The sequence below is a fragment of the Ambystoma mexicanum genome, chromosome 7p (assembly GCF_040938575.1).
Source record: "Ambystoma mexicanum isolate Mex_15411 chromosome 7p, UKY_AmexF1_1, whole genome shotgun sequence".
Taxonomy (NCBI): Eukaryota; Metazoa; Chordata; class Amphibia; order Caudata; family Ambystomatidae; genus Ambystoma; species Ambystoma mexicanum.
Window position 1 is genome coordinate 144,821,844 of NC_090939.1, and position 12,221 is coordinate 144,834,064.

The 12,221-nt window shown below is 45.7% G+C and overlaps 1 protein-coding gene across 1 annotated transcript in view; it reads right to left on the reverse strand.

Moving 5' to 3' along the window:
• LOC138525759 (uncharacterized) overlaps window positions 1-11,909 on the reverse strand; it is an 815,930-nt gene extending 804,021 nt beyond the window's left edge. The window contains exon 1 of the mRNA XM_069635930.1: window positions 11,635-11,909. Coding sequence (XP_069492031.1) covers window positions 11,635-11,790 — 156 coding nt within the window. The 5' untranslated portion in view covers window positions 11,791-11,909. The remainder of the gene's footprint in view (window positions 1-11,634) is intronic.
• Between the last annotated feature and the right edge of the window lie 312 nt (window positions 11,910-12,221).

Below are 12,221 nucleotides of genomic sequence, written 5' to 3' on the forward strand. Positions count from 1 at the left end.
CTAGCACTGGGGCAGTGGAAATGAAGTCTTTCAGGTCATTGAAGCTGGTGAGCATGTCCTCTGTCCAGACAAGCTTGCAGTCATTCTTTCGAGTCTCTTTGAGGCCCTGTAACAGGGGCCTAGGGTAAGCTGCATAATATAAAATCCAAGCTCTGTAATAGTTGCACAACCCTAGAAACGTTTTCATTTCCTTGACTTAGGCTGGCGAGTGATGCGCACTGAGGCAGCGCGGCCAGGTATTATTTTCTTCCCATGGACCGATATCAATTGGTCCAGATAGAGCACGTCCTGGAGACAATATTGCAGCTTCGCTTTGTCTACCTTTAACGCTTGTAGGCTAGCAGCTGCAAAAGGGTGACAGAGTCCTTCCTGCATTGTTGCTCACTTTCACTACAAACCAACAGGTTAGCAACATACTGAAGTGAAGTACTGTGAGCCAGGGTTTAAGGGTATGGAAAAGGTGGTGTTCTTTTGATCCACCACTGTGAAGTATGTTGCCTCTTTAGGGATGCTACACAGAATTGTTGTAGGGTTTGGAAGTACAAGAAATTCTGCCTGTACAATGTCAGGGTGTGAGGGCGGAAGTCCGGTATCATTCTCCAACTCCCCCCTTTTGCTTTTTTGATCGGATAGATAGCCGTATTGCATGGGAGGTGGAAGGTACAATTATCGCCTGATTCAAGAGTTCCACAATGGTGTCTTCCGCCTCTTTGGACAGCGTGTACTATTTAGCTTGAGGCAGCACTGCGCCTGACTTCAGTGTTATTCGAATTGGCGCCACCCCCTGCAAGAGCCCTACATCATGGGCATTTGTTGTCCATGGACTTTTCCAGGACCTGCTCCAAGTCTATTGCAGTGAAGTGGGGTGGGGCTACAAGGGCCATCAAAGAACATTTCACTTTGCAATAGTGCACCATAATGTCACTGGGAATACAGATTGCCAACACAATCTATCCATCATAAGCCCGATTCTCAAACAATTCTGCGTTACTCCTTTAAGGGGTACCGTTCGGTCAATACACAACACAGTACGCCACTTGCATCCATCAGAATCCATCCCTACCACAATAATCCGTTTTGCTGACACCAGTAGACCGTGTAAATCTAGAGACAGTATTGTTCCTGCCACAAGCTCTAGGGTCACCACGGGTCGGAAGATGAAATCAGATGGCACCCGCTAACACGCCTTACCAATCTAGGGCACTGCATCAAGTAAAACTGTGATCCCATACACAAAACCTAGCCAGATCCACAGGGATTCCGCGAACTACCGCCTAGCCACCCTGTGTTTCCATTATAACCATCGCCCTCAGGGAGCATATGCCTGGGGTGGCACAAACCACACCATGATCTGTGAAGGAGATGGTCATGTTCAGTTTGCACAGGAAATCCCATCCCAACAGATTTATTGGGGAAGACTCAGTACAATAAGGGTGACGCAAAAAATCTCCAGACTGCACCACTGTATTTCTCTAAAGCTGCCCATGATTTAGCTAACTTTGGAGTCCAGCCACCCCTATCCTGCAATCTTACACCAAGTTACATACTTGCTCCAGGGGGGTGCCATTGATATGGAGTTGAATTTGTGTGATTTTTTAAAATCTTGACGGGAAGACCATGGCCTTAGTTTACCCAATATTGACCTCCATTTGTGAATCAATACATTTTTCAACAATGTTCCCAGGGTAGCTTCCAGGCCTTTAACGGATGAAGATAATAGAAGAGCATCATCTGCAAAGAGGAGAATGGGGATGCTTTCCAGCCCTAATTTGGGATAATAAAGGCTCCTTCGCCTGACATGGTGTACAACCTCATCGATGTATAAGAGGAATAAGAGTGGGGCGAGGACACACCCCTGCCTCACCCCTCTTGTTACAGTGAAGGATTAGGTCAATTCACCACCTAAGCCCCAACAGACCCTTTCTGTATTGTTGGAGTATAAATGTGTGATAATCTGGAGGAGATTTTCCAGTATCCCCTTTTGGCCATAATGGAACACAGCTTAGATCTTGACACACAGTCAAACACAGTCCTGAGGACTACGAACACTGAATACAGATTCATGTTCCTCAGGGTCGCGTATTTCTGCATGATCAAGTTCAGACGGAATACCTGTCCGTGGTACTTATTTTAGTGCAAAATTCTGCCTGTAAATTGTCAATGAGCCCCTCCTGGACAACCCATGCCTGAATATGTTCATATATTATTCTGGTGAATATCTTCCCCACCCCACCTAGAAGGGATATGGGACTAAAATTAGATGAGTCCTCCCTTCCCCCTTTTTTGTATATTGGTACTATTGCGGCTTCCTGCCAGGACAGAAATACTATGTTAGCTCTAAGGATCACATCAAACAGGTGCCACATGGCAGGTGCCCATATGTCTGGTTTGTCCTTGAGCAGATCAGTGAGCAAGAAATCTGGTCCTGGGGCCTTGCCCCAGCGTTGCAATGTGAGTGCCTCACAGACTTCCTTAAGCTCTATCTGAAGTGGGCTTTTAATGCCCTTTCTACTTTCTGTCCTTACTTCTAGGGCCCGAGGGTCTGATGGACCTACTGCTCCATACAATTTCTGAAAACATTCCCTCCATACCGATGGGGTGATATTGTCAGCGAGACCAATACCATTGGCCTCTTTGCTGTCACTGACATTCCCCAGAACAATTTGCTTCCTGGAGTTATCCCACTCCTTCCGGATTGACTTATCCTTTTTAGTTTTTATAATTTGTATACAGAGCGTTCTACGGTGCTTTAACTTGTCCCGATCCACACCTAGACCACTCTTAAAACAAGCCAAGAGGGCTAGCGTGGCTGCCCTACATTCAGCGTCATACCAGCGGGTCCCCTTTATGACGTGTTTTTTAATATTTTTGCACTGTTTGGTTACTAATGGCTATATACTCAGGGTTATTCTATCGCACGCATGGAGCACTTGGGTATCTAGGGTTAACAAGTGTTCAAGGTCAATGAGAATTGATTTGTAAATCCCGGGATTGAGGGCTGGTAAGTCAAGATCAGCACACTTGATCCTTCGGTTTGCCTGGCCTTGGATTTGTATCAGATTACTGGGCCTGTGCTGTGGGGATTTCTCACACATGCCCATGTACATGAAACGTAATGACAGTGGCCTGTGATCACTACCCTGGATATTAAGGCATCTAGTCTATCCATCGAAATTAGTTTCCTCGAATTACTATCCTTCGAAATGTATTAAATGAAAACCCTTTACATCGAAATGCACTTTCATTGAATACATTTAGTTGGATTTCGATTTTGAAGTAAAGAGAGACAATTTTTGTTTTTAACAATAGGGTTAGATTTTGGGTTACAGTTAGTGTTAGGGTTGGAGGGGGTTGCCCCCCAAAATAAACAAACACTAAAACGTTACATGAAGCTGGCCAGTGCGAAATACTTTAAAGTTTTCAGCACTGGGCAGCTCCATGTAACGTTTTAATGTTAAGCATGTTTCATCGAATTTCCATGCAAAAAATGTAAAGTGTTCATAAAACGAAACCCTTTTCGATGTAAGGGTTTCGATGCATAAACACTTTGCATTGAATGCTTGTAATTTTATGGAACATTTTTCATTGAATACGTTTCGATGCCTTCCATTTTTGATGGAATGCATTGATGCAAAGATCAGATCATTGCATCAATGCATTGATGCAAAGATCATTTAGAACTTTAAAGGTCATGGCAAATGGCTTTAGCCTCGCAGATAAAAGGACAATCTATGTGCGTCACTCTGTCAATTCCTACCTAGGTGTGTCTGCCCGGCTGATCCTCCACGGCCTGGGGATGCTCCCTCCTTGGCCTTTGTGCTTCCAGATTGGGGATGTCCCAAACCTCATCAAAATTGTCCCATAGTCCCTCCATGTCCTTTAATGGTTCCATTTGTAAATTCAAATCCTCCACCACCATGATCTTTGGGATCGTGCCCACCCTAATCTCCCAGGATTCTATAAATCCTCTTATCTCATCAATCTTTACATGATTGTACACATTGACCAGGGTTAGAGATTCACCAGCCTGTGAACAACACTCCAAGATCTGTATTCAGGGGAACTAGATTCCAAATTGTAGCATTTTCCAGTCAAGATTGGTTTTAACTCATGTGGAGAGCCCACCCGAAGGTCTACCTTTTTTCCTCTTTAACTGCAGGAATTTCATGTACATTATATCCCTGGAATGAGAGTGGCTGTATTTCCCAGGTTTCCTGGAAACATATTACATCAAAGCCCCTTATCAGGCTACACCAAGTCGGGTCTATGAGATGTTTCCTTAGACCGGGTATCTTCCAGGAAATTATGTTAACATTCCCACTCAGTTGAGGCTCAGCTACGGGACTAGCGTGATGTCATTTCACCCCATCCAAATCAGACCTAGCCAGACCATTTCTGGCTAGCTGTCTAGGAGCTGCAGGGCCTCTAATCTCCAGGTTTTGTGGTCGATTATTCCTTGTAGTTCTCTCTAATGTTTTGTTTATAGTTGGCCTGATTTGTATACTTGACCCAAGGGGAAGATATGCGTGATGCTCAATGGACAATAAGCCGTCCACAAGGTAAGCACTTCTCAGGTAGATCACAATCTTGTCATCATGGCTGGGGGGGGGGGGATCTTTCACAGTACAATACATCACTTCGAATCACTGACTTACATCCCCTTGTAAGTCTTATACAGTGAGTTAATTTGTTTAACAGTGATTCTTGTGTTTCGTGTGATCCGTTTCCCACCCTGGGCAAATTATGTAGCATTACCGAGTGGTTTATTAGGCCCCCCCTGCTCTAGGGTACCCTTGTGCTTGGGCATATGGCTGACTCTATGGACCAATGCTGTGGGCACTCTCCCTCCCTCTATTATCCCCCCCCTTCCCAAGGGGGTCACATTTGGTGAGCTCAGCCAGGGCACAGTTCTTCTGCAGAAGTCAGGGTTTGACTACATGCCGGAGTCCACAATAAGAGTGGGGCATGGTAATTCCAAACTCTCACATCGCACCGACACGCCTCGTGTTTGTGCCATCATTACATGCCACAACCGCTGCGTATGGGCCCACTTTATGAGGTGCTGAATGGACCTGCTGTACGGTAGCACTTAGGGTAGTGTCATGCCTGGGGTCTGCATACTTGGTTCCTCTATCATGCCCACCATGGGAAGACCCAAGTATGGGAGTGGAAGACAGTTTCTCCTTAATACCCATCTGTTCAGTTCTACCTTCACCAAGCTTTATCTATGTCCTAGAAGTACTACTTGCTTCATCCCAACAGCTAGACCGCAATGTCCCGGCAGCAATCTTAGGAAGGACGCTCTATATTTCCATGCGATAACCCAACTATCCTGTGTTGTTTCCTTCAGGTCGTTGATCTCAAAGCTTCCATGCCCTTCCTCGTTGACGAGGAGTCCATAAAGGACTCAGTGCCCGTCGTCCGAATTTCCCCAGAACATATCAAAGGGGAGGGGAAAGAGGAACAGAGGGGGCATGCGATAGATGGCTTTTCCGCAAAGTCAATCTTATAGTACGACATTCATGTTATGCCTGGAACCCTGTGCCCTGGGGTCCAGGCATAACAATGGCGACAAAGATTGGTAAATGTGCCAAAAGAAAAATGAAGCCCACCAGAAGTGAGGAAAGTGGACCCGCAATGCCAATGCAGCCGCCCAGCTGCCTGCTCCTCCCGGTGCGGTGTGTGCTCAATAGATAATATGTGCTCAGAGGAAAAGGGGAGATCGGGATGGGGCGGCGCTAAAATTGATAAATCTCCCTCTGGGGAGAGCAAGAAGAGGTCAGTGTACGGCCCAGTCTGGATGGCTGCAAGCAGCAGTGCAAGTCTGCAGGCAGCTGCCCTGCTGAAGCCCCCTCCGCCCCCCAATGATCCCGGGCTGGCGTAGGGAAAGTTCAGTGCTCCGTATCGCAGCGGGAAAAGTATGAGCTCGGGCCTATCGGCTATGATTTTCCATTGCCGAGCGGTGCAAAAAAATATATATACATATGTCAGTCGTCTTCAGGCTGCTCACGCTTTTGGTTAAAAGTACTGGGTGGCAAGCTATCCCAAAGTAAAGGTGGGCCACCCAGCTGTGAAATAAATTGTCCTCTGACCTCGGAGCTGCGGGTGAGGAGAGAGAAGCCCCGCTGCTGGTGGTGAAATACATTATGCTCCACGTCGGAGCAGGTGGAAACAAATGCGCTCCGTTGTTGGGGATTTGGAAGAGGCCCTGCTGCAAGAAAGAGAGCCTGGGCCGCTGGGAGAAAAAAATTAAAATAAAAAGGTTTAGTGCTCCATGTCAGTGAATCGCACAGGGAACGGGAATGCTCCAGAGAAGATCCCGAGCCCTACAGGCGTAGAGTACTGAAAGGCGAAAATGTAGAATGAATGGGCCCCCTCCAGATCCAGGCCCATCGGTGTGGCAGCTCCACGACAGAGCATGGAAATAAAAATTCAAATGGGCCCCCAAGAAAGTGTGTGATCACCTGCGCTCACCATATAAGAGTGGACCCCACGATAGTGACCATGCATTCCTGCACCTACCATGTTGGTTCTACTCCTGCATCCCCGGGCCTAGATGTAGTGACTGCCAAAGGAAAAACAAAATTGAGGGGAAAAGGAGAAGGGGACTAACACTGGAGTGTTGTAGCTCCACGCGAGTGCTTGTGTGCGCCCTCCGATGTAGCTGGTTGAAAAACTCCTGGGGGAGACCTCCAAGTCCTGTCTGCACCTACCATTAATGAACCAGGCTGATGTGGCCCCCCCCCGAAGCCCCCAGGTGCAGCTCTGCCGGCCTCTGAACTGGTAGTGAATGTCCTGAACTGATGCTTGTGCAACTACAAACTGGTTTCCTGCAGCTACGCAAGTGCTTAAAGTGGTCCCGTTACAATGCTTATGTGAAGCTGCGCTCCTGCCGATTGTCGGTCTGCTTTATATGGTGCCATTAGCTGGCATGGGGGTTGTTCAGTGTTTGAAGTGACACTTACCCCAGGTTAATAAAGGGTCTTTTTAAAATGTGGTGGAACTTCCAACGTGCCACCAGCAGTCCACCAATCCCGACTGTAACCTTTAATACATACATCATGCTCAGTGTATGTTTTAGGTCTGTAACTGCCAGAATATAATTGTAGGCGATGAGTGTGCCAACCTAAGTTTCACTGTATGAGATTATTGCTTGCCCTCCCAATTTCAAGTATTGCTGTTTGTACTGTTACTGTATTTTGTGTCCAGTGATGCTCGTCAGTGTTCCGTTTGTTGGGGAAAAGGAGGATTGTGGTGTTGTGCCCCTTTAAGGACAAATGGGTCCCTGTGAAGGGCTTGTGCTCATGTCACATGACAGTGACCATGTGATCACATCAATAAAAAGGATGAGCGGTTTCCCCACTCATCAGTCGATACCAACTGACTCCTGCCTGCTGTGTCGTTATTCCGGCAGCACCATGTTGGCGCTGCGTAGCAGGCAGAGGCCCTGCCATTAGGGCCCTCCACCATGACAGTGCCCCTGCTGGGCAACACTGTCCCTCTCTCTTGGTGATCAGCAGAGCCCCTGCTGGACAACTCTGGATGTGTTGGCCTGGGTACTCCAAGGCCATGGTCCGACCGCGTGTCCACGGTCTCACAGGGTGATCCATGTACCGGGTTGTGACAAATGTATGACCCCAGTTTCGATGTGCTCTTGGGAGGGAGGGGGCAGAGGGGGTCCAGGCATAAAAATGTGCATATTTATCCATCACTGTCTCAGTAATTATTTACGATCAATGGCAGTGCATCACAGTTGTTTCATTGTATTTTGGAATTGAACTGGTATCTCAAAATTGGAGGGGTGCAGGGGTGTGGGGTTGGGGGCTACTTATCTCCCGCTTGTATCCTAAAAAGAGCCTGGTTCGCTTGATAACAACTGCTACCAGTAGCTACTTTTGGTTCCCCAGGCAAACACACTCATAGGTGCGAAGTGCATGGGGGCAAAGAAGGCAGTTGACCCTGTACTGGTTGAACCATGGAAGCAGGAGAATAATTTATGCCCCTGTGGATATTTTGCATGTGTTTGTATTGGGGCGTCCAAAAACAAAAACAAAAAAAAAGGTTTGAGTGTGGTGCGCTTTTAAATCACTGGTGTAACACAGTTTCTGGCTCTTGCTGTGCTGAGGTTTGGTGAAGGCAGCCCATAACCGCAAAAACAACTGTTCTTGAAGCAAAGGATAAGAATTTCAATTCCTGCGTCATGAAGGCTGAACTATTTACAATTCTTAATGACTTGTAAACTAAGAACTCTAGCTATCCTATCTTCAAAAACTAGTTGTCAATTGGTTACAGATTAATTTCTTGAAAAAAACTGCTGGCCATAGAGCTCAAATAGCTTCCCAGTTGGCCCACATCGCCCTTAAGGATATTTCGAGCTCCACTAATATTCATCCTCAAACTATTTTACCTGGTGTCACACCTAAATTTGATTTTCATCAGTGTACTGAGAAAGGAGTGTTGGAAATTATAAGTCTAGTACATATGCCAATGACGCATGTCCTACAACCCTCCTTAAGGGTTCTCTTGACATACTCATCCCCTGGATTAACAAACTGGTTAACACATCCTTCAAGGAGGGCAATGTTCCAGCCATTTTGAAAAAGGCTTGGATTATGCCATTGCTGAAGACGACCACGCTAGACCCAGCTGTTGCAGGCAATTACCAGCCCATAACTATGTTCCGTTTTTGTTAAAGATTATCGCTAGAATGGTCTACTTGCACTTGCAAAGTTTTATAGAGGCTAATGAGATCTTGGCCTTGCACCAGTCTGGTTTCAGCGCGCAACATGGTACCAAAACAGCGCTGTTGTGACCCTTATGAATAATGTTGGAGATAATGGACTTAAGGTCCAATACCTCCAACATTGTTGGCAAAGGTCACCAAGTACTTCTGATGCTTCTCAACCTCCCAACAGCGTTTGATCTTATTGATCACTGCCTTCTCCGGGAGAGGATGGTCAGCATCACTAACTGTTCAGAGAGAGCCGCCTCATGGATCTCCTCCTTTCTGGGTGCTAGGTCATTTAGGGTTGCTGTGGGTAAGGCATAAGCTCTTCCCGTTAGTCAATCATGCGGAGTGCAACAGGGCTCCTGTCTCACCTTCCCTCTAACATTTTCTTCAAACCATTTCTGGATATGCTGGACACACTGGGTGTCCCCTATGCCAACTACGCGGACAACACCCAGGTGCTCATTGAACTGACTGGTTATTATAATGAGGATGCTAGGACCATTGACTACATTTATAGCAAAATTCAATCCTGGATGCCTCACAATACCCCAGCATTGAAGAATAATTAAACTGAGTTGCTCGTAATTGCCTTTGGCCCTGGGCTGAAGTCCATCGACACCAACTACTCTCAGTTGACCCTTGGCGGTGAGGCGATTCCGGTCAGTTCTAAAAAGGTCAAAAAACTCTAGGCATTGTTCTCGACTCAGAAATGTCAATGAAACATCAGGTTTCCAACATTCGCTCTTCCTGTGCTTATGTTATTAAGCTTCTTCATCAGATTTATTCTTTCAACTGTAATAGCCTGCTTACTAGTACAGCTCAAGCCAACTTGACACGTCTGCAATCCTCTCAAAATAGTGCTTTTTACGGATTAGCTAGAACAGACCACATGTCCGACTCTCAGAGGAAACTCCACTGGCTGCCTGTAAGGCAAATAATTAAACATAAGATTCTTGCCGTGACTTTCAAGTGTCTTACTTCTGCTGCCCCCCAGTACCTTAGGGATAGGAGATCCCTCCAACACTCATCTAGAGTACTTCACTCTAACATCACAAATGTCCTACATAATCACAAGTTCAAATTGAAGAAATTCACAGGGTCATGTTTTGAAATTCAGACACCCCTAGAGCGGAATGGTATCCCTGTTCCTCCGAAATCCTCTACCTCCCTGGTTAAGGAACACCCATGTCTAGGCGCGCTAAAAATAAAATATCATCATGTAAAAACCTTATTGTTTAACTCCTCTTGCTGATTTCTGGCCTCTCCTCCCAGATTCCTCCTTTGTAGGTTTGTCTGTGTTTATTTATGCGCTCTGAGGCCTAAGGGCGTGTGGTGCTTTACAAAATTTTTAAAATAAATAAATATGATGCATCTTGTAAAATTAGCAAGTGCTGCTTACTTAAAAGTTGGAAGGTAGCTTCATCAATATGCCAACTAAACCTTAACTGCAAGGTGGAAGGAAGGAAAGGGGTGGACAGGCCAAAGCGGTTTGGCAGGCGCAGAAGAAGGGAAGGTGTAGCTCCAAAAGCAGAATGCGGAGGAAAGACAGCTCGGCAGGTTAGGGGACTGTTGCTGAATTTTTATATGTTTAGACCTGCCTGTAAGTCTTTTTACTTTTTTCCCCTATTCTTGCTGCAACCTATGCTCTAAAATGGCTTGTTTTGAGTTGGGGATGGGTATGGTCTCCTCGCTTTGCTAGGTATGGGAATTAGTGCCCCCAAAACTTTGCACCCACGAACACACCTATCTGAATTTAACTCTATGTGTTTGGGACAAATCAATAAATAAATATTGTGGCACATCTAAAAGACATTAAAAGCATGAGGATTCATAGATAATGTATGAAATGATACGTTTGCATGATATATAAGAGTTAAATTTTGGGCAATGATATGTACACTAGCTCCTTGTTCCCTAATGCTCCTGGTCGCTAGTAAAAGCTGGATACCGAGGAGCTGCCTTCAGCTCCTGCTTATTAAATCTTAATTTCGAACCCTGCAAATTGGAATTAAAAACACACATATTGTTTGTGAATATCGTACAGTGCACTATTGTGAAAGCTCCAAGTTTTGCATGCTCTAGATCATGTCATTTTTTATTGTGATGTTTTTTTAAAAAGTTAAACCGTTCAAAAAATGTTATAAATAAAGAAAGCTCAATAAAATTGTTTTGATACATAATTATAAAAACTAAGGAAAATATTGAGCAGTACACTTTAAAATCAACAAACCGTAAAAGAAAAAAAAAAAAAAAAAGAGACAAAAAAAGATCAAAACCGTCAGATCAAAATTAACACAACATTAGAAAAGTGTCAGTCACACACATTTGTAAATTACGAACTGTGAATGCACCCCAAAAGCACAAACACAAGATAAATGAGAACATTGCTAAAGATTTAAGGTTGTTCAATATTTGAAAAAGAATTCCATATAAAAAAATACAGACAGTACTATTTCTAAGCATCACATAAAGAGTGGCGGATCTTGCACACATCTAAATATGGGACGATGCTAATCACCAAGGGGCTTTATGGGATTCAAAATATAAATAAGAGTGATTGATAAATCCAAACCCAAGCCAACTCAAAGTAAAAAAAATAAATTAAAAAAAACAACGCCGGCTGCTTCACCCATATAGAGTACAATGAACACCGTACAGTGCAAACACATTGCTACACATAACGCAGCACACATGTGGGGGATCTATAATATTAGGGTACTACCTGAACAGGTGCTCCATTTCGGCCTATGGTTTAAATCTTCCTCCAGGAGGTTGAAGAGGTTCTGTTATGAATCTCCACGATCATTTGACGTGACTTTTGCCCCAAAAACTAATTGGCCGCTACATAATGTTGTACCCCTCGCGAGCCCCCATCTCCGGCCGCCCCTAAAGCTGTCACTCACCGTATCCTTGAGCCGGGTCTGCACCCAGCGCCCAGCCTCCCTGCGGTGGAAGGCGGCCCCGGAGGAGCGGGTGACGCGCCAGAAGAAGCCCAGGTAGAGGAGCAGCAGGGCGGCCAGGCAAGGCACCAGCAGCGTGCAGAGGCAGCAGAGCCCCATTGTCGCCCAGCGGGTACCGGCACCGAGTGAAAGTTGTAACCAGAACCGGAGCAGAGTGCTTGGGATGAGGCAAGTGTCGGAAGAAGCAAAGCCCGGCCTCCTGGGAGTGAAGGGGAGGGGAGGGGAGGGCAGGGTAGCAACGCCGCTAGACAGACGACGTGCCACGCATAGTATGACGGTGACGCAGATAAGCAGCCATCTTTCCAGCGGTGCTTTCATTGCCAGTCATGCCCCCATCTACCTCGCTCCTGCCTTCATCCCACTGCCAAAAATGCCTGTTGTTTTCTGCCATGTAGCAATATTACAGTGACAAGTTTCAGACTTCTATCACGTGCAGACAAAACTGTCACCTTTCTGCAATGTGTTAGTGACACTGAAAACCTGCCTTAAATCTGCCATCTGATATTTGCTTTCATGCTATGTGCTATTAT